Here is a 23,889-nt window from a genome sequence, read left to right on the forward strand (position 1 = left end):
TCACGTCCCGCCCTGAGGTGCAGGGAGCCTTAAATACTCACATCCCGCCCTGAGGTGCAGGAAGCTTTAAATACTCACGTCCCGCCCTGAGGTGCAGGGAGCCTTAAATACTCACATCCCGCCCTGAGGTGCAGGGAGCTTTAAATACTCACGTCCCGCCCTGAGGTGCAGGGAGCCTTAAATACTCACGCCCCGCCCTGAGGTGCAGGGAGCCTTAAATACTCACGCCCCCTAATTGAATAATATACACTCCGCCTAAAGGCGGGGGAGGGGCGTGTCATTCCAGCCCCTCGTACAAATACAGCCCTGATGGCCTTAAAGGGGTACTCCCTTGGAAAACATTTTTTTTTTTTTAAATCAACTGGTGCCAGAAAGATAAACAGATTTGTAAATCACTTCTAATAAAAAAATCTTAATCCTTCCAGTACTTTTTAGGGGCTGTAAACTAAAGAGAAATCCAAAAAAGAAATGCATTTCCTCTGATGTCATGACCACAGTGCTCTCTGCTGACCTCTGCTGTCCATTTTAGGAACTGTCCAGAACAGGAGAAAATCTCCATAGCAAACATATGCTGCTCTGGACAGTTCCTAAAATGGACAGCAGAGGTCAGCAGAGAGCACTGTGGTCATGACATCAGAGGAAATGCATTTCTTTTTTGGATTTCTCTTTAGTATACAGCCCCTAAAAAGTACTGGAAGGAGTAAGATTTTTTAATAGAAGTGATTTACAAATCTGTTTAACTTTCTGGCACCAGTTGATTTAAAAAAAAAAAAGTTTTCAATGGGAGTACCCCTTTAAAACATAGGCATTGTATAGTAGTATTATTCAGGTGCTGTACATGCTCAGCGCACAGCACTATTATGTTTGTACTGTATGGCAGTATGAGGTTTGCACTGTTACATACTTAAGGAGACACTGTTACATGCTCAGTGTACATAACTATTATGTTAGCCCAATATAATAGTATTATGTAGGTTCACTCTTTGGTGCTATTCATTCAAGAACAAAGTGATACTGTATAGGCAGTATCATGCATCCCCTATATCAGTGGTCTACAACCTGCGGACCTCCAGAGGTTGCAAAACTACAACACCCAGCATGCCCGGACAGCCAACGGCTGTCCGGGCATGCTGGGTGTTGTAGTTTTGCAACTTCTGGAGGTCTGCCGGTTGAAGACCACTGCCCTATATGATGGTATTATTTAGTTAAGCACAGTTTGGCATGTTTATTTTGCAGTATTATGTCAGTCTGTACAATAGGAACATATGCATGTTTTTTTAAGAACATAATGATATGTAAGAACATGAAACAGAAACCCCTATGTTACCAGGAACTATTATTTAGACACTTTCCTACATACTGTTAACACATTGATGTTCTAAAATAGAAGTTAGCATGACCAACCTACCGTAAATAAATCGGTTTGCATTGGTTTGCATATAGTCTACTTTATTCCCTGAAAAGTGAGTTCAGGAACATTGCCCAAGCAGTCAGCTGATCATTGCAGGAACTAATGCCCCAATCTGCTCATGAGCTCAGGACTAAACATAGAAGTGTCTTCATATAGAACAGATTCTGCAGATTTACTATGTATTAACAACATTTGCATTAACCAGAACATATCTTAGGATCACACCAGCTAGAGACGGCTTAGGGGGAAGTCATATATTCATGCGTTCTGATTGGACGTCAGCAGCCTTTGGAAAATAAGTCATATGCGTGTTGGCCACCTCGCTCTTAAAAAATCATATTTTAGTATACCACCGCCACTAGAATACCACCGAACGCTCTGTGCGTTCTAACACCGCCACTCAGGCCAATGTACTGCAACAGGTATGGAGAAACTGCAATAGGTATACAAAACCTATTCCCATACCCCTAATTGAGATTTTGTGAAACACATCTCACAGTATTTAACATCAAGGTAGGGGCTATAAATAAAAACTATGTGTGTACCCCACTAGTAGAGACCTTATATTTGAGTGCTTCACTGCATAATACACCACTATAGGAGCCAAAGATTAAACTAGTGCTCCGGGGAGGTTAAGAAAAATCAAAATGCCCCAAAGCCACCACAATACTGTTCTGTATCCTATTTAGTTATCCATGTGATTTTGTCAGCTCCTGTGGCTCCTGTTGTCTCCTAAAAAATCATAATGCCCCAAAGCCACCACAATACTGTTCTGTATCCTATGTAGTTATCCATGTGATTTTGTCAGCTCCTGTGGCTCCTGTTGTCTCTTAAAAAATCATAATGCCCCAAAGCCACCACAATACTGTTCTGTATCCTATGTAGTTATCCATGTGATTTTGTCAGCTCCTGTGGCTCCTGTTGTCTCCTAAAAAATCATAATGCCCCAAAGCCACCACAATACTGTTCTGTATCACCTGTAGTTATCTATGTGATTTTGCCAGCTCCTGTGGCTCCTGTTGTCTCCTAAACATTATTTTTCTTTGCTTGCAGCCCAGACTAAAACTCCCAGCAGTCAGTGGAGCTCTGTGTAATGGCTGACAGCCAACTGCTTTTACTATGTGTGTGCATGCTGTGTTGCTGTAAACAGTCAGCAGCATACACTGTACATGTCTTTTCTTCATACTATCCTTCCCCCAGCAATAACTCATGCTATGCTCTGAATGGCAGAAGTCAGTGATAAGATCTACAGCAGGCAAAGAGCAGCATTATGTGCTGAATCTTCACAGGAGACGCTGGCAAGATCCATACAAAGGGACGGGAGGGGGAGATGAGGTGTGGCTGTGAAGCCAGACAGAAATCACATGGTGTTTGTCTTCTAGGAGGGTGGGGGCTAGTCTCACTAAGGGGTCTGCAAAGAGACAAGCAGTATCAGATTATGATGTCTTTCTCTCACTCTCTGCATGTAAGTGACAGCTGAAAGAAGGAAACTGCTCTATATAGCTAATGAATGATATTTAGACAAATAAATAGGTTGGTGAGAGGGAAAGGATGGACTATGGGTTTAGTTCCCTGGAGTACCCCTTTAAGACCAGTGCTCATTTGTGTGTATATATGTGTATGTATGTGTGTGTGTGTAAAGGTAAGTAATGGCATGTGAATAACTGGCCCGTAACAGGTTATGGGCACTGTATTGGGCTAGCCTTATCTATAACACATTTTGGCCAGGCGGGCATTTATTCTCAATGGACAGAAAGCTACTTCCAGACACCTCTAGTGGTGCCTAATCTCCCCGAGAGCAAGAATGATCAAGTTGAAATCTAAATGTTAAACCAGTCCTATCAATTGGCTGGTTTGACTGACACTTCTGTGTATGGCTGGCTCTATAGATCCACACAAGACATCCATTGTTAGGCAATAGTCATAGGGCTAAGAGTCTACCAAATGACTGATGCCAGGAGAGAGCAGGATACGACATTTTGGATTTCATATGCAGATCCCTTTATACTGCCAGTTGCCAGTGGTGTCTGGTAGCGGCTTTCTCCCCTCTACCCTTTGAGAACACATTCATGTTTGGCTGAGCCAACCAGCTATGTGGGGAACAGGAGAGGGGTGTATGCCCAACTACAATGGAGGGGCTGTAGCTATCGGGGTTTATTAAAATATTAGTAAATTGGATCACGCCTACTGTATTTTAATTGAATTATTTCCCCATATAGTAACGGCCATATAACAGTCATCTGCAAGTCACAACTCGCACACATGATGAGTGGTGTGCTTCACAGCGCTGCGGTTATGGAATGTAGTAGAGGTAATGAGAAAAGGCCGCTATATATATTCAATTACCAGCAGACCGCCAGGGGCTAGAGCAGAACAACCTTGTCAAACAAGAGGTTAAAATGCAATTCCTGCTTAAATTGGAAATGGTTTGCTGAGTGCACATACATTAAACATAAAGCAAGGAAGAAATCTAGTGGGAACTGACAAAATGTGGGCCCAGAAAATGTATATATTGTTATCCTCTAATACAAGTTCACATGATAGCCATCCCACCACCGTGCTACACGAATGTCAGACAAGTCGGACGCGTTTCGAGCGCATGCGCTCGAAACGTGTCCGACTTGTCTGACATTCGTGTAGCACGGCGGCGTGATGTCTGACAAGTTGGACGCATTTCAAGCACAACGCTCTCATGATCGGTGATCAAAAGCGCGCATGAGATCGAAATGCGTCCGACTTAGTCGACATTTGTGTAGCCCAGTGGGGTGATGTCTATCATGTGAACTTTTTTTAAAGAGATCCTCTACTTTCCCTTATGTATATATTATAGGGATGCTTATAAAAAGAAGTCATATGGCAGTGCCTCTATGGTATTTCATTTCATTGATACTGCATAATCCCTAAGAACCCCAAGGCCATTTTGTTGACCATAACAAATTGTATCAACTCTCAAAGGGAAGTATCATGTCCTACGCGTGCTCTAGGGGTCATATGTTAGAAGTTGTCGTGTCAGTGAGAGCAACCATCAATTACGTGCTTAAATCTGTGTGAGTTACCTTGTAAAACTGGTTTTGTGTATTGCGTTGCATTAATAGCATACACTGAGGTATTGCAAGAATGCATAATGCTGTCCCCAAAGATCGCTAGACCCAAAGCAGTTCCAGTCAGTTTTAGCCGGGCTTAGGCCAGAGAAACATCTTCCAGCTCTGCTTCTGCTGGGTAGATCAGTTTAGCCAGTGAAAAGTGTTTCTTCTAGGTCCAGTAAGGGCCGGGCCAGAAGAGGGATAGAATGAGAACCCCTAGTTGAGTGTTACTCCTTGAAGAAGTTCAAGCCTCTACAGTGTCCTATACCCTGTTCAAGTCAAGACTCCTTCAAGCAAGTCACAAGTCCTGTGCCAGTAGCCAGTTCACCTGAGAAAGATCTGGGCCTTGTGTTCGGTTTGGATGGTCCGACCAAAAGATTGTCTCCAGTCCTCGCTTTGAAGGCAAGTGCTCAAATTTTCAACTCCAAGAAGGAGTATCTTTTAGTCAGAGGAGAAAATAGCCGAACAAGGGTCCCTCTGCTTTCATTAGTTTCTTTAGTGACCTACTGTTGAAGTTAGTACTGGTTGGCTAACCACAGAACAGTGGTTTCCAAATTGTAGACTGCCAGATATTGGAAAATTACAACTTCTAGCATTCCCGGACAGCCAATGTCTTTCCAGGCATGCTTGGAGTTGAAGTTTTGCATCATCTAGAGGTCCACAGTTTGGAGACCAATAGCAAAGAGTATTGAGATTGTTGAGGTTCCAACCACTGGGACCCCCACCGATGTCGAGAACACAGGAAAATTGTGGCCCTGATTAAATAGAGAGCACTGTACATGTACCACCTGCACTTTCTTTGTTCTCTATGGGGTTTACAAACATTGTTGAGTGCACCTCTAGACTATATAAGATAGAGTCGCCCCCTTCCACTATCTGTAGTGCAATGTGAAAATACAAGTCAGTTGGCTTACATTTTTGCCCATTATTTTAAATGGTTTTAACACTGTTTTCTTCTTCCCTTTGTTTTGTATGAATACATATTTGGCATTATAATAATAAAATTGGTATATATTTTCTATATTTCGTGTGTTGGTGTGCTGATGCTATTTCAGTGTGTTCCCCCTTTCCCCTTTTTCTGATTAAATAGAGAGCACTGTACATGTACCACCTGCACTCTCTTTGTTCTCTATGGGGCTTCCAAACATTGTTGAGTGCACCTCTAGACTATATAAGATAGAGTAGCCCCCTTCCACTATCTGTAGTGCAATGTGAAAATACAAGTCAGTTGGCTCCCTAATTCAAAACCAACACAGTTGCACACAACAGTATAGTCGCATGTAACCAATGAAAATACATTATTATAGTGTGTGAACAACATAAAACAGAGCAGTACCATAAAAACACAAAAATAAAATAGAAGTCCGACAACCAACATCTGCATGGTGATACCTAAAAATTTTGAGGTGATGGACTGACCTTGGAAAAGAGGAGCTATGTTCCACACAGCAATACTTCCAGCTTTCATAAACTGTCCCAAGGCGATTTCCAGGAAGAAAATCGGAACTCCTCCAAAGATGGCGATCAGGACATAAGGAATGAGAAAGACACCTAGAGGGGGGAAAAAAAAAAGAATTTTGATCATACAAAATTCCAGGTAGATCAGTTCCATACACAGCACTATGGTAGTAATCTGTTTATAAATCATACATAGAGGGTGAACATACTATAGAGACAGACTATGCATCAGCCCAGCTTGGTACCATTCCCTCTGGGGAGCAAAAACCAATGCAGGACCACCCACTCCAGGGGATCTGCATTACCAGCAAACTGAGGTTGGCAAATAGACCCAAAGGTCAGAGAAAGAAGGGAGACAAAAAAAAACAGGCCGTCTGTTCTGATCTGAAAAACCCAACACGAGAGAAGAGGCCATTTTGAACTTTCTAGCAGGTCCCCTTTTTCCTATGTACATCCTTGAGTGGTATATGCAAATAATCTATCAGTACCAATTTTAGCACTTAGTGACAGGCTTGAGATCCAACCAACCTTTTCAGTGCCTGCCATAATAAACACTGAGCTCCGTAGGGTTTTTTTTCCATTCTGCTGTCATTTGGTATTATCAGCCAGGAGACTTTGCAATATTTAGCAGTGGTGTTAGTCATAGCTATGGTCAGGAAGACGTATTAATTTGTGATTATATCCAGTCAACAAGAGAGACAGTTTGATTTATAAGAGGATTCAGGGGATTAGGACGTCAGTATAAGGTGACACTGCTGCAAGCAGCAAGGACACGAGGAAAGGTCTGACTGTAGAAGGTCAGAGGGCAATGGGTAGAGGCTGACCACTTGCAATGGAGAGCATACACTGTACTGAGAGTGCAACCTGATATGAAAGTGGCACATGTGGCTACACTGATGCCACTCCCAAGTAGCGGACATGTTATACATACAGTGGGGCAAAAAAGTATTAAGTCAGCCACCAATTGTGTAAGTTCTCCCATTTAGAAAGATGAGAGAGGTCTGTAATTTTCATCATAGGTATACCTCAACTATGAGAGACATAATGAGAAAAAAAATCCATAAAATTACATTGTATGATTTATAAAGAATTTATTTGCAAATTATGGTGGGAAATAAGTATTTTGTCACCTACAAACAAGCAAGATTTCTGGCTCTCACAGACCTGTAACTTCTTCTTTAGGAATCTCCTCTGTACTCCACTCGTTATCTATGTTAATGGATCCTGTTTGAACTTGTTATTAGTATAAAAAGACGCCTGTCCACAACCTCAAACAGTCACACTCCAAACTCCACTATGGCCAAGACCAAAGAGCTGTCGAAGGACACTAGAAACAAAATTGTAGACCTGCACCAGGCTGGGATGACTGAGTCTGCAGCAGCTTGGTGTGACGAAATCAACTGTGGGAGTGATTATTAGAAAATGGAAGACATACAAGACCACTGGGGCAAGATCTGGGGCTCCACCCAAAATCTCACTCCATGGCATCAAAATGATCACAAGAAAGGTGAGCAAAAATCCCAGAAACACACGGGGGGACCAAGTGAATGACCTGCAGAGAGCTGGGACCAAAGTAACAAAGGCTACCATCAGTAACACACTACGCCGCCAAATCATGCAGTGCCAAACGTGTCCCCCTGCTTAAGCCAGTACATGTCCGGGCCCGTCTGAAGTTTGCTAAATAGCATCTGGATGATCCAGAAGAGTATTGGGAGAATGCCATATGGTCAGATGAAAATAAAGTAGATCTTTTTGGTAAAAACTCAACTCGTGGTTTTGGAGGAGAAAGAATGCTGAGTTGCATCCAAAGAACAACATACCTACTGTGAAGCATGGGGATAAAAACATCATGCTTTGGGGCTGTTTTTCTGTTAAGAGACCAGGACTGATCCATCTAAAGGAAAGAATGAATGGGGCCATGCATCTGGAGATTTTGAGTGAAAACCTCCTTCCATCAGCAAGGGCATTGAAGAAACATTTTAATTAATATTGAAATTAATATTTTTTAATAGAAGTAATTTACAAATCTGTTTAACTTTCTGGAGCCAGTATATATAAAAATCTTCAAGAGGTAGGCCTAAAATCCCCTGGGATAGCTTGTGGTACATCATCTCCCGAGGAGAAAAGTTAATCATCTTCCTTCATTCTAAGGAACCACATAGCTACCATAGGACCTTTATGCTCTATGCCAGGTCATGGAGCATGGGATAACCTTGTGGAAGTCCTCATGACTGTAACAAGCTGTTGAATTACAGCACTCAGCCATTCTACAAGTTATGTCTCTTGCAGCGTTCTGGGCCATTGTAACTAAATCCATCACTGTGGGAGGCTGGTGCAGCATGGGTGCTGCGTACGGTCTTTAGTGCTTCTGGCCTTATATGGCATTATGTTAAAGGGTAGCGTACAGGGACCATCACCCTACAGCTGGATCAATAGAGCATTCCTATATGCAACTAATTCAATTAATAAATTCACCCAGTCAAACTTGCAGCCCGCGCGGGTGAATTTATTAATTGAATTTGTTGCATATAGAAATGTCTGGGTGATTCATATGTCTGGATGAATAGCTAGGCAGGAGATTTGTAGGGTTTACAGCGTATAATATCAGACATAAACCAACCAGACGTTGCTGCTGGTCATTTTCACGAGACTTGTAATGTAACATGTTTAAGGAATATATAAACTCTCTTAAGTATTGTAGAAACACACCAAGGTGGCCTGGCCACTGAAAAATGTGATAGATGGATAGATAAGAAAGGGCACTAAAAGGGTGTGAAGACTCAATACAGGTGTCTTATCCACTCCCATCTACAAAGGGGGAGACCCAGGTACTATGATAACTATGAGGATGGTAGTGTCCAATGCTTTAGGTAGCACAGATCTACATTTAAACAGAACATTTCTATTTGACAGTACACAAGGAAGGAGAGAAGGAGTATGCGGAAGGTTTCTGCTGGCGAAATCTGTCCCCGTTAAAGTGGGTCCCTAACCTGACACTGGCGTACCCCCGGCGGCGACCACTGCCTCCGAGACCCCATGCCCAATGGGGGGAGCGACCCAGTGGCCAGGCAGCCCCACTACTGCCCGACCAAGCCCCTGGCTCTGGGCCACTCCACCCCACAGACAAAGCATCACAGAAACAATGGACACCACAGAGAACCACACCAGTATGAAACCTACCATGTGCTCCCTGCCAGAGGGCTGGGGGAATGCTAGGAGGAATCTCATATGAAATTAAATATGCCTGGGCCAAATGGGTGGAGTGGAGTGCTGGCTATGGAAGAAGGGAGAGACTGCAAATGTGCAACACAAAAAGAGAAACACAGCCGCACATCCACCATTTGTCATTTGATCTAATTGCTTCTCAGCATAATTTCAAAAACTAACAGGTTGTTAGTATACATTTTGATCAAAAAGTACAAGCCCACTCGCCACGTCAAGGCCACCTCGTTAGAGTAGGTCCCCACTCTAACGAGGTGGCCTTGACGTGGCGAGTGGGCTTGTAATTTTTGATCAAAATGTATACTAACAACCTGTTAGTTTTTGAAATTATGCTGAGAAGCAATTAGATCAAATTACACATTACACATTTGCAGTCTCTCCATTCTTCCATAGCCAGCACTCCACTCCACCCATTTGGCCCAGGCGTATTTAATTTCATATGAGATTCCTCCTAGCATTCCCCCAGCCCTCTGGCAGTGAGCACATGGTAGGTTTCATACTGGTGTGGTTCTCTGTGGCGGCCATTGTCTCTGTGATGCTTTGTCTGTGGGGTGGAGTAGCCCAGAGCCAGGGGCTTGGTGGGGCAGTAGTGGGGCTGCCTGGCCACTGGGTCGCTCCCCCCCGTTGGGCATGGGGTCTCGGAGGCAGTGGTCGCCTCCGGGGGCTACACCAGTGTCAGGTTAGGGACCCACTCTAACGAGGTGGCCTTGACGTGGCGAGTGGGCTTGTACTTTTTGATCAAACTGTATACTAACAACCTGTTCGTTTTTGAAATTATGCTGAGAAGCAAGTAGATCAAATTACAAATGGTGGATGTGCGGCTGTGTTTCTCTTTTTGTGTTGCTAATTTGCAAATCTGTTTAACTTTCAGGCACCAGTTGATTAAAAAAAAAAAAAAAAAGTTTTCCACCGGAGTACCCCTTTAAATCTAGAATATTATGGCTATAAAGGTTACTTAGTAAGAGCTAAGGGATATGAGCTTTAATACCCAAGAGTCCATTGCTTGAATAAGGTATTACAACAGACATTGTATAGTGCATATGCTATGGAGGAAGACCAATGCACGGCACCCCAACACCGTCATGACCAACCCATCCTTACAGTCTGTAGTCTTTGCAACCTTGCACCACCAGTAAGCTGCCAGGATCACCACAATGCTGAAGGGCACCCAGCACCAATAGTTTCTTGACCCTAGGGCCTTTAAAACCCTTTCCCCAGTAGGCCCTATATCAAGGCTGCATGTTGCTTACACAGTCGGTATACCACTACTTAGTTCAGTGCTTGTTCCCTTGACAAATCATAGTAATTTATTTTACAGTGTGGAATCCATAAAACAAACCTTGAAATCCACGTATTCTTAACATGACGGGTAATGATTAACCATATAGGTCTTACAACTTGGACAGGAGTTCAGATAAGAAGAAACAACAAGTCTGTGCCCTGCGTCACCTTCAGTACTGTGTATGGGAAAATTAAAGTGTACTTGTCATTTCAGGTGACTTTTCAGGATAACCTGTGTTGTGTGTGTTCATGAGAAGCAGCATTATTTGGTATATGGTATTTTTCAGTAGATTTCTGCGAGGCAGACTCCATCTATAATTTGAAGTTCTCCCAGAGCTGGAGGGTGGAGCTCCCTCCTCCCCTCTGACTTGTCTTGCAGATGCAGGACAAAGCTGAGCTTATTTTCAGAGTGGAATACAGTCTTGAGAGAGGGAAGAAGCTTAATAACACGAGACAGAAGCATTTTTGTGTAATAAGATATATTACAAAGTTTCGTATTGCATGAAATGCTGGGAAAGGTCAGTGACAAGAGTAAAATAAAAAGACTTCAGCACTTCCAGGTGGGGGTGCAGTGCTTAAAAACAGGACAAAGCGAAGCATGGAGGTAATATAAGCGTATTACATAGTATTCTAATTTGGCATCATGGGCTCAAAGGCTGAAGGAAAATAAAAATCCTGGAACACCCCTTTAAGTACTTCCTAATTGAGTTGTGGTGTAAAGCATGGGTGCCTAATCTGCAGCAGAGTTAATCATTCGACTCATATCTATAGTGAAGCAAATGGGTCTCAAATAGAGGGATCCTGGAGGAACACTAACATTTTTATCTCATTATTACCCCAGGAGTTGGGGTACTAAAACCGAAAGGAAGGGGGGGGGGGGGTGTCATCAATATAAGCATTAGAATAATCCTGCAGATGGGTCACCCCTGACCATATTCCCCCTCCTCACAGTAACTTCATGTGGAAATGTTCAGCAGAGCAGCTGTGCCTCCAACATTCCCATAATCCCTATAGGTTGGGGCTCCTTTCACTTCTTTGCTCGCTAGTAAAGCACCGGTGGTGGAGTCATATATAGTCAGTTCTTTATGGTCACTTCAGGATTGGGGTAATTTCAATGGTTATAGCGGTAGGTGGTGCAGAGTTGGCCATTGCACTGGGGCCTTGGTGCATGAGGAGTGCCAAAGGCTTCTACTACATGAGAAGATATACGGTAAATGGTACATATAGGTAAGTGGCCCTTCCCTTATGCCTTATACTTCTATATCTCCTTTAATGCAGTTACCTATTGACTTTGTGTGACAAATATAGTCCATTTTATTGCTTTGAATTGTGTCCCTGTAAATGTTATATTCACCTGACAGCCTTGAACACCTTGTTTGTCTGTCAATGGAGGAGAACGTGCTGCTGTGTACACAAGTACTATGTTCCTCCTTGGCCTCCTATGTCGGCAATGACATTGTCAGTGGAAATAGAAAGAATTCCTCCTTCTCTTGCTCTTTGTCCCAGAGCGACTATTCCAAGGCATTCATTGTTCAGTTCTTACTAGAGTGGGTTGTACATCCAGTTCAGAATATATTAAGTTATTCCTGACGTCTGACAATCTATTCTGTATCAGAGTCTGAAGCTTCTTGGCCCTCAAAAGCTTCAGACTATGTACAGTGGGGCAAAAAAGTATTTAGTCAGCCACCATTGTGCAAGTTCTCCCACTTTAAAAGATGAGAGAGGCCTGTAATTGTCATCATAGGTATACCTCAACTATGAGAGACATAAAGGGGAGAAGGAATACAGAAAATCACATTGTAGGATTTCTAATGAATTAATTGGTAAATTCCTCGGTAAAATAAGTATTTGGTCACCTACAAACAAGCAAGATTTCTGGCTCTCACAGACCTGTAACTTCTTCTTTAAGAGTCTCCTCTGTCCTCCACTTGTTACCTGTATTAATGGCTCCAGTTTGAACTTCTTATCAGTATAAAAGACACCTGTCCACAACCTCAAACAGTCACACTCCAAACTCCACTATGGCCAACACCAAAGAGCTGTCGAAGGACACCAGAAACAAAATTGTAGACCTGCACCAGGCTGGGATGACTGAATCTGCAATAGGCAAGCAGCTTGGTGTGAAGAAATTAACTGTGGGGGCAATTATTAGAAAATAGAAGACTTTCACAATGAGGTGTCAAAATGATCTAAAGAACGGTGAGCAAAAATCCCAGAACCACATGGGGGGGACCAAGTGAATGACACCGTGGCCCCCTGTTATAGAACGGGAGCGGACTCAGGATGTACAGGTACGCCCTGGGTCCTTAACAGGTTAAAAATCAGACAATGTGATTTTATGGATTTTTTTTTCTCATTATGTCTCTCATAATTGAGGTATACCTATGATGAAAATTACAGGCCTCTCTCATCTTTTTAAGTGGGAGAACTTGCACAATTGGTGGCTGACTAAATTATTTTTTCCCCACTGTAAAGGAGTCCTGAATGTGTTATTTAAAGTGCTGATTTTCTCATATGGAGCACATAGGCCTATTGGTCCTCCTTAGGCTCCAGGGCCTTAGTGTGGTCACAACCTTTGCCCCCCTATAGTAATTTCCTTGCTCTCTATCCTATTCTTTATCAGTTGGATCCCCCACCGATAACAAAAATGGCCACTACTCCATCCACTTTGTATGCAACTTCCAAAGATAGCAGAGTGCAGTACTTAAGTACTGCTATATTCAGAAGTCCCATAGAGATTTAATGGAAAGGCAACTAAGCATGTGCACTGCAGCTTCATTCACTCAGGGAACAAGGGACCCCTGTTCTTATGATTGGTTGGGTACCAACAGTCAGAACCACCCCACCCTGATCAGATACTTATTACCAATGCTGTAAAAAATTGACAAGTTTAAATCTTGTGATGATCCCCCATAAAAAATACTTCATATAAGGAAAATACAATACTATAATTAGAATTAAAGTAAAATACAATACTGTACTATAATTTCCATTTAACTATCTATATTTTATAATAATACTTAAATAATGCAGTTTCCATTCTGGCCACTGGGGCTAAAACTAAGCTAGGACTTCCTGTTCTGTAAAGGTAATTTCCCAGTAATGCCTTTCTTCTCACCACAGACATCAGTACAGCAAAAGGTGACACCGGTGTATAGATAACACTGGATGCACCACCATTCACAGTCAAGCTTAGCCCCATCCCCCTCTGAAAGTTCATAGAGAATGACCAGTGGCGTTTTCAATTCATGTAAATGGGACAGCTCTTATCTGTTGTTGTCTTTGGTCCATGGGTTGTGCATGAAGCATGTTACTAAATGCAACAGCTTAGGCAAGATGGCAGCCCCCATAAAAATGTAGAAAAAAATTGAAATAAAAAAAATGTACTATCTGTCTCTAACCAGGAAAACAATCTAGTTGGCACATTTCCTTTTAACATGTGATTTTTTTTTTCTGGCTGGGGGACAACCTGTTAGTTTTTGAAATTATACTGAGAAGCAAGTAGATCAAATTTCAAATGGTGGATGTGCGGCTGTGTTTCTCCTTTTGTGTTCCAGTACTTAATAGCTGCTGAATACTACAGAGGAAATTCTTTTCTTTTTGGAACACAGAGCTCTCTGCTGACATCACGAGCACAGTGCTCTCTGCTGACATCTCTGTCCATTTTAGGAACTGTCCAGAGCAGCATATGTTTGCTATGGGGATTTTCTCCTACTCTGCTAAGTTCTTAAAATGGACAGAGATGTCAGCAGAGAACACTGTGCTTGTGATGTCAGCAGAGAGCTCTGTGTTCCAAAAAGAAAAGAATTTCCTCTGTAGTATTAAGCAGCTAATAAGTACTGGAAGGATTAAGATTTTTTAATTAAAAGTCATTTACAAATCTGTTTAACTTTCGGGCACCAGTTGATCTAAAAAAAAATAAAAAAATAAAATAAAAAGGATTAAGATTTTTTAATTAAAAGTAATTAACAAATCTGTTTATCTTTCTGGAACCAGTTGATTTAAAAAAAAAAAGTTTTCCACCGGAGTAACCCTTTAAGGTAATAAACTGCATTTCTTGCACAGTTATCACTTGCTTTTTTTTACAGACCAAAGCAAGTGGGAAAAAAGAGGAGCAAGCGATAGGGGCATCTATGAAGTCAATAGCATGGCATAGGAAACCTCTAGTAAGGCTGGGTTCACATCACGTTTTCTCCCATACGGGAGCGCATACGGCAGCGAAGAGCTAAAACCATATGTAATTCATTTCAATGAGCCGGCCGGAGTGAAACGTTCGGTCCGGTCGGCTCATTTTTGCGCCGTATGCGCTTTTACAGAACAAAAAGTCCCGGCACTCACCAAGTTGCAAGCCAATTCGTATTTATTGTATGCGGGTAAACAGGACGCGTTTCGGCAAAGCCAAACCGATAATCGGTCCATCCCTTATACACAGTGCCACTCTATTCGTTTTCTTTAGTTGCTGCTGGAGATAGCCGAGCGCTGTACTTAGCTTTCTTCAGGAGTCCCATAGACAAAAAACCAGTCCATCACTTGGATAGGTGAACGTGAACACCTGGACCAACTGCGATCATAAAAACTGGGGTCCCGAAGCTGCAGTCAGAAAGGAGCGGTGGTTATGCATGCGCGCTGCGCATGCATAACCACCGCTCCTTTCTGACTGCAGCTTCGGGACCCCTGTTCTAATGATCGCAGGTGGTCCAGGTGATCAAATTCACCTATCCCAGTTATAAACTTGTTCAATGTGAACACCTGGACCCCCTGCGATCATTAGAACAGGGGTCCCAAAGCAAAAAAAAGGAATTTTCTGCCCAAAAATCATTGCTACAGAATGCATTACTGTCCCTGGTCAGGTCATTGTTGGTGCAGCTGTGAGCAGCAGATGTCCCTTTGTCCCCTGTAATGTATGCATAGCAAAGTGAATCATAACTCCATTAGCTGATTTGGGTCCTGGCTTGAGAATGTTATTCATTATGTGAATGCGTTTCTGCTACATTGTATCCATTAATGGTTACACATTCACCCTGTTCTTCACCATTAACTCACACTCATTCTTCTACACTTGTAACCTGTCGGTATATACTGTATGTACATCTATTCTATTAAACTGCTGTGTAGTTCTTGTGTAAATAAGTAATCACATGGCTCGGCTAGAAGGTCTCCATCTCCTCTCTGGGTTATTCGGTTAAAGGGGTACTCCACTGGAAAAAAAAAAAAATATATATATATATATATATATATATATATATATATATATCTCAATGAAGAAAATCTGCAGCACTACTTATCCAATACAGCAGCGGGTGCCAGCGCCCCAGACCCGATCAAAGTCCATGTAATATAATTGTAGAAAAAGCGCAGCACTCCTCAATAACGTGAAAAAAAAGTGGTGATTTATTGGCTCACATAGCAGCAACGTTTCTGTCCTACCATAGGACCATTTTCAAGCTTAGTGACACAACTCAAGTAGGGGGTATATATACCCAAACATATGTGTACAATCAACATCATGATCAATATAAACAATTAACAAAATAAAGTGCATAAGTGCAAAAAATGCATTGCATTACAGGCAGTGTGAACAGTATCAAAAAAGTGTACATTCATATTATATAAAGTGCATTACATAAAATGTGCGGTAGATTAAAAACATGCTTGAAAATCTCATAATACATATAATTGTCTATTGATAACTGCAGCTGATGACAATATTAAATAATGTATACTAATATAGTAGTAAGTGGAGATACCTGTGAGATGCTCCTGAGCATAACAGTATGGCGCCCGCAGCATGGGACGCCGTTCTCGGCGTCTACTATTGCGAGCGACCGAGTTCCGGTCAGGTGAACATGTCACATGACTAACAGCGATCACATGATGCTGTAGTCATGGAGCCCACAGACGCCTGGACTTGCGCCCGTGAGAAGTGTATGAATCAGATGGAGAATGGTCTAGTGTGTGAACAGCACCCGAGGGATGGCACACAATAAATCCCAATGTATAGAGTAATAAGATATTGCACAGAATAGGGGAAATGAAATGAAATGCAAATAGATATAAAATAAAAATGAAAACATAATGATAAACGAAAATATATATAAGAAATAAAAATAAAAAAAATTAAAAATAAAAAAATATAAAAAAATATATATATAAAAAATATAAAAATTAAAATAAAAAATAATAAATACAAATAAAATGATAAATAAATCAAAAAATATTGGTACATAAAACCAGTGTAATTCTTTTTTATTAATGTTCTCTCCCTTAAGCTAGGGAAGGAGGATAACGGCCATCTACTAGAGACCCTCCCTGGTTTGTAGGGCAACCCCGGATGTGTCCAGAAACCGGGTCACCACCCGAGGATGCCAAAGGTTCATCCAACGAACCCGAGGTTCTGTTAGGAATCCCCGGTTCGCTAGAGTTCCCACTACAGCCAATTTTGGGAGTGTGCTAATATTTAAATAGCACCATAGACTCATGCATATATACTAATATTTTAGGCCAACCTCCAGATGTCAAATTAATGAAAATAAATGATAAATTAAAATATACAAATAAAATGAAAATAAATCATAATTATTAAAAGTATAAAAATGAAAAAAATAAAAAAAACAAAATACAAAGATAAACAAAATAGAAAAAGGATAATTGAAATCAAAAGAACTTGTAGTTAGTACATCTGGATTTATTGAGTACCCACTCTGGGTCTCTTCTCTCACTGTTGACCATGTCACCATCTATATATACATCAATATACTTATAAAAACATGAAAATATTAAATAAAAATTATATGAGCAGTCGCACAGGTGTCTTCCACTTTGAGGTTCTGTAAACTGAAAAAAATAATAAGGACAGAAACGTTGCTGCTATGTGAGCCAATAAATCACCACTTTTTTTCACGTTATTGAGGAGTGCTGCGCTTTTTCTACAATTATATATATATATATATATATATATATATATATATATATTTATTTATTTTTTAAATCAACTGGTGCCAGAAAGTTAAACAGATTTGTAAATGACTTCTATTCAAAAATCTTAATCCTTCCAGGACTTATTAGCTGCTGAATACTACAGAGGAAATTCTTTTCTTTTTGAATTTCCTTTCTGTCTGACCACAGTGCCCTCTGCTGACACCTCTGTCCATGTCAGGAACTGTCCAGAGGCAGGAGAGGTTGTTGATTTGCTCCTGCTCTGGACAGTTTCTGACACGGACAGAGGTGTCAGCAGAGAGCACGGTGGTCAGACTAAAAAGAAATTCAAAAAGAAAAGGACTTCCTGTGGAACATACAGCAGCTGATAAGTACTGGAAGGGTTAAGATTTTTAAATAGAAGTCATTTACAAATCTGTTTAACTTTCTGGCATCAATTTGTTTTCCAGCGTACCCCTTTAAGCTCCAGCTGCAGTACACAGACATGCATTGAGTTGTCTGCAATCTTGTGGATGGCAGCTGTCGCTCAATAGTTAAAATTATTCAGTTGCGCTACCAAAAGTCTCATTATAGTCAAATTTCGAAACTTCTGGGTCTATAGAGGGAGCTCTCGGGACTACTTTCTGATCTCAACAATTGCCAAGGATGTACAAATGAGGACTTGTAGGCTGGTGACATCACGTCATGGCACTGACACACAATGTGATCACTTCATCATCTGCTAGCAAAAAGACATATCTAGCCGCTAAGGGGTCCAAAAGTTCCCCTTGTCCCATGACTAGAGTTGCCCAAAGTGAGTAGAGCGAGAGTCTACTCTTGGAGTAGAAGGAAAAAAGATGTAATGTCGGCCCTAACCCAATAGTACGGGAGTTATAAGTAACTGATTGTCACGATGCCGGCTGGCAGGTAGTGGATCCTCTGTGCCAGAGAGGGATTGGCGTGGACCGTGCTAGAGGATCGGTTCTAAGTCACTACTGGTTTTCACCAGAGCCCGCCGCAAAGCGGGATGGTCTTGCTGCGGCGGTAGTGACCAGGTCGTATCCCCTAGCAACGGCTCAACCTCTCTGGCTGCTGAAGATAGGCGCGGTACAAGGGAGTAGACAGAAGCAAGGTCGGACGTAGCAGAAGGTCGGGGCAGGCAGCAAGGATCGTAGTCAGGGGCAACGGCAGGAGGTCTGGAACACAGGCTAGGAACACACAAGGAAACGCTTTCACTGGCACTAAGGCAACAAGATCCGGCGAGGGAGTGAAGGGGAAGTGAGGTGATATAGGGAAGTGCACAGGTGTAAACACTAATTGGAACCACTGCGCCAATCAGCGGCGCAGTGGCCCTTTAAATCGCAAAGACCCGGCGCGCGCGCGCCCTAGGGAGCGGGGCCGCGCGCGCCGGGACAGAACTGACGGAGAGCGAGTCAGGTACGGGAGCCGGGGTGCGCATCGCGAGCGGGCGCTACCCGCATCGCGAATCGCATCCCGGCCAGAGGCGGTATCGCAGCGCCCCGGGTCCGTGGAACCGACCGGAGCGCTGCAGTGAGAGGAGTGTAGCGAGCGCTCCGGGGAGGAGCGGGGACCCGGAGCGCTCGGCGTAACACTGATGCTGACTGTAAAATAATAAAGCAAAATGCTGTTTTTGCCAAATAAGTACATGGACAACGCGTTTCGAGGGGATTGCACCCCTCTTCGTCAGGGTTGTCTGAAGGAGCATTTCCATAACTTCCATAGACTTTAAATATGAGGAATAAATGGCTGCTTGTTGAGCAAGGGTTCCCGAACCCCAATACAAGTGAGGTTTCCAGAGGGACATAAGAATAGGGAGTGCAGAGGTAGCAGTTGTAACCAGGCCCCAAAACACCTCTGCCTCATAAAAAGCCACCAGTCTTATAAAATGCACATGGTAGACGGGGGTCCCATAACAAATGTTGCATTTGGGCCCAGTAGTTATATAGTAGGACTATACCACTACTACTTGTGAGGTCATCGCTTTTTTTTTCTCAATTTTACAAATGCATTGTTTTCTCCCCTGAATAAATACCCATGTATTAAAGGGCCCCTGTAGAGTGTGTCCCATACTTTGTCCAGCTGCCAGGCTGATATGGATACGGCTGGACGTGGCGATTTTAACACGGAGTCCTGAATTTCGGGAACACGCAGCACAGTCCAAGACACTGAATACGGCTTTACTGTCTGCTGGGTGGGTTAACCCCCTAGCTCCCAGCTCTTCAGAACAGGACCATGTGCACACCCACCACGCTCTGCTTTTTATAGTGGCCAGACCTCCCCTTTTAAGGAAGGACAGAATGGAGGGCACATAGTGATGTGAAGTATACATTTTTTATTAGCTTCCTGCATTAGAGACACTACATTGGGTCTATTTTGATTGTCTAGACCGTCTGCTGATTGCATCAATCTATATCATATCTACCTACTGTTCTATTTACTTTGCATACTCGGACTAATTTGCATATGCAAATAAAAAAATACATTTAAAAAAAACTTCCGCCTTCCCATATTTAGCAAATCAATCTCCGGTAAGTCAATTAATTCATCATTACTAAGTAAAAGAAAAAATGCCATTATTAGGTGACCGTGTTTGCAAAGTGATACCTATAGAATAGTGGTCTTCGAACTGCGGAAAACATTGCTCTATAGCAGTGGTCTCCAAACGGAGAACCTCCAGCTGTTGCAAAACTACAACTTCCTGCATGCCCGGACAGCCGTTGGCTGTCCGGGCATGCTGGAAGTTGTAGTTTTGCAACAGCTGGAGGTTCTCCGTATGGAGACCACTGCTATAGAGCAATGTTTTCCAAAGTGCCTACACTATGTACGCACAGTCAAGGACCCCCTGGAGCCAACCCAGGTTACAGTAGAGTGTTCACTTGTGCTTGACCATTGGTGATCCCATGTACCAGCTTCTTGAGGAATCTAAGACTGTCTAAGAATAGACAAAAGTCAAGGATAGGTCACTCTAAAATTACACGTACCCAGAATGAAGATATTACAGAAAAAGTTTAGAGGAAAGTACGGAGATATGGGTAGGGGTACATGGGTAAGGAGACATGGGTACGGAATGAGTTATTGAATTGTTGACATAGAAGATAGAGAAGACATGTCATATCCAAACTGACAACTTTGGTTAAAACCAGGCAGAATACAAAAATATGCAAAACATGGGCAGGAACGGTATTATCCTACTCAAATGCTATGACTTCACACACCCACCTCCTCCATTCTTGTAGCACAGATAGGGGAATCTCCACACGTTTCCAAGTCCAACAGCAAATCCCACACAAGACATAATGAAATCCATCTGTCGGGTCCAGGTGTCCCTCTCGGGAACGGTAACCCTGGTCTTTGGGGGGTAGATGATGCCCCCGTTGATAGATCCATTATGACACAGGTCAGTGTGTCCGTTCCCGCTCGGTATGAGTTGTCCATTTTTCTCCTCCACGTTCACTTTGTAGCAGCCGTTTTCCAAGGACAATCTCCTCTTTTCCATCCTTCGAGCTAAAAACCTCACCTGAAAAAAAAGGACCAGGGGGTACCCAACCAGTTCTTTGATCCTCGCGTCTTTTTTACCTACCACCTGCTTGTGGCTCTAACAACCCCCCCCCCTTAGAAATAAATAATAAATAATACTATAAATGAACAAAAATATATATATATATATATAATAAAATAAAAATTACAGTACAACCGATAGAATAAAAAAAATTAAAATAAAGAAATCAAAAAAGTCGATCGATTTGGCAATTGAAATTTATGGGGATTATAAAAAAGATCTCAAAAATGAGGAGAAGAAAAGGGGGGGTAGGGGTCTAGGGGGGGAAAGTCAGAAACCGTCCACAAAGCACTTAAAGGTGAGCCGGAAGAATCTCATGGGTTACAGCGTTGGATGTCAAAGAAGGAGGAAATTTGGGGGGATTAGTGGAAAACCAAAGCCCCCCAGAATACGGCCTAAATTGCAGTGTAATTCAGTCCGTTATCAGCTATATCGCCGTCGAGCTACAGAGATTTCTGAATTCTACTCTCCTGCACCCTCAGGCTTAAAAGCCCAGGCTAGATAGTTCCTCCCTTCAAACCCTCCTCTCTAGTCTTGCCCTCCCTCTTCTCGCCTTGCACATAGTCCTTCGTCGTCTGATGTTGGGCTTCTCTACAGCCTTGTCAAGCCAATCCCTCTCTCGGTGTCTACGGTTCCTTGTGTCCTCCCCATCTCCTCCTCCTTTACTCTGGATTTTCCCCTCCTTCCTGAATCTCATCTGCTGAATCCATTCAGAGTAAATCCCTTCCTTCTGCTGGTGTACAGCACTGTCAGAGAGCTCTGAACAAGTCCTCACGTGGTTTCTATTTCGGGAAGTTCATGTAAGGAGTGGGATAGGAAAAGGAGAGATGTGTTTGTTTGAAGGCATCGACAAGCCTACTGGGGACCCTCTCAGCACCATCAAAGCCCTGCGAGCAGTGCATCTGCATAGGATGACCATGGCCTGCACTTTGAACCCTGTAGTCACTATTGACATAACCATTGGATTGCTGTCGGTTCTTAGGAAATGTCTCACAGATTATCGCTATCATAATGAAGATAGTCGAAATCAACCGATTACGTCTACTGAGTGTTGACTTTGTTAAAGTTGCATTAGGTTTAATGTTTGTAAAGATAAAGCTACTTACATATATATATATATATATATATATATATATATATATATACATATATATACAGTGTGTATATATGAGACACCTAATACCTATCTGTTAAATTAGTGTTTCCCAACCACGGTGCCTCTGGCTGTAGCAAAACTTTGCAACAGCTGGAGGCACCTTTGTTGGGAAACACTGAGTTAAAGAGACAGTCACTTCAGAACTCTCCAGCGCTTTGTTGCCATCCATTTCGGGGTTCTTTTTTACGTATGTTTAGGGTCATTGTCCTGCTGGAAGACCCAAGATCTCAGACGCAAACCCAGCTTTCTGACAATGGGCTTTACAGTGCGACCCAAAATCCGTTGGTAATCCTCAGATTTCATGATGCCTTGTACACATTGAAGGCACCCAGTGCCAGAGGCAGCAAAACAACCCAAAACATCATTGACCCTTCACCATATTTCACTGTAGGTACTGTGTTCTTTGCTTTGTAGGCCTCCTTCTGTTTTCAGTAAACAGCAGAATGATGTGCTTTACCAAAAAGCTCTATCTTGGTCTCATCTGTCCACAAGACGTTTTCCCAGAAGGATTTTGGTTACTTAAGTTCATTTTGGCAAAATGTAGTCTTGTTTTTTTATGTCTCTGTGTCAGCAGTGGGGTCCTCCTGGGTCTCCTGCCATAGTGTTTCATTTCATTTAAATGTTGACGGATAGTTCGCGCTGACACTGATGCTCCCTGAGCCTGCAGGACAGCTTGAATATCTTTGGAAATTGTTTGGGGCTGCTTATCCACCATCCGGACTATCCTGCATTTTCACCTTTCATAAATTTTTCTCTTCCGTCCACGCCCAAGGAGATTAGCTACAGTGCCATGGGTTGCAAACCTCTTGATAATGTTGCGCACTGTGGACAAAGGCAAATCTAGATCTCTGGAAATGGACTTGTAACCTTGAGATTGTTAATATTTTTCCACAATTTTGGTTCTCAAGTCCTCAGACAGTTCTCTTTTCCTATTTCTGTTGTCCATGCTTAGTGTGGCACACACAGACACACAATGCAAAGACTAAGTGAACTTCTCTCCTTTTTATCTGCTTTCAGGTGTGATTTTTTATTTAGCCCACACCTAAAGGAGCATCACATGCTTGAAATCTTATTTTTCCACAATTTTGAAAGGGTGCCAATAATTTTGTCCAGGCCATTTTTGGAGTTTGTTGTGACATTGTGTCCAATTAGCTTTTTTTTCCTCCCTTTTTTTGGTTTTGTTCCAATACATACAAAGGGAATAAACATGTGTATAGCAAAATATGTGTTACTGCAATCCTCTTCTGTGAGAAATGCTTTTTCTAGAAAAATTTCAGGGATGCCAACATTTATGGCCATGACTGTATACATAGACACACACTGTATATACCTATGCACACACTGTATATACATACACACACTGTATATACCTATGCACACACTGTATATACATACACACACTGTATATACCTATGCACACACTGTATATACATACACACACTGTATATACCTATGCACACTGACGCTTTTTCTCCTCCTCCTTCTCACTCTCCTCAGGCTTCCTACGATCCAGATTAAACTTTTCCAACGGAAGCAAGGAAAAGATCTCCAGATATTCCTCCTTCCAGATCTTTTCCCTAACTTCCGGCTTCAAATAAGCCCCAGCGGCCCCTCAAAGCACACATAAACCTCGCCCTTAGAGGCGTCCACCAAGCGCACATCATCCCTGACCTTCTCCTTAGGAGCAGCTGCAGGCACCACCACAACAGGCCCCGCCTCCTGACTGCAGCTGCCAGCAACTACCCCTATCCCCATTGCCACAACTGGACCTGGTACTGCGGGC

At 42.5% G+C, this 23,889-nt stretch overlaps 1 protein-coding gene across 3 annotated transcripts in view; it reads right to left on the reverse strand.

Annotated features, from left to right (window-relative positions):
* Positions 1-23,889, reverse strand: part of SLC6A8 (solute carrier family 6 member 8) — an 88,692-nt gene that overhangs the window by 51,820 nt on the left and 12,983 nt on the right. For 2 of the 3 annotated variants that reach the window (XM_056540248.1, XM_056540247.1), the window contains exon 2: positions 5,914-6,045. In XM_056540248.1, coding sequence (XP_056396223.1) covers positions 5,914-5,962 — 49 coding nt within the window. In that variant the 5' untranslated portion in view covers positions 5,963-6,045. Of the gene's footprint in view, positions 1-5,913; positions 6,046-20,610; positions 21,507-23,889 lie in introns of those variants that run through there. The other variant, XM_056540246.1, reaches the window with a different exon arrangement.

This window comes from Hyla sarda, chromosome 9, assembly GCF_029499605.1.
Source record: "Hyla sarda isolate aHylSar1 chromosome 9, aHylSar1.hap1, whole genome shotgun sequence".
In the NCBI taxonomy this organism is placed as follows: domain Eukaryota; kingdom Metazoa; phylum Chordata; class Amphibia; order Anura; family Hylidae; genus Hyla; species Hyla sarda.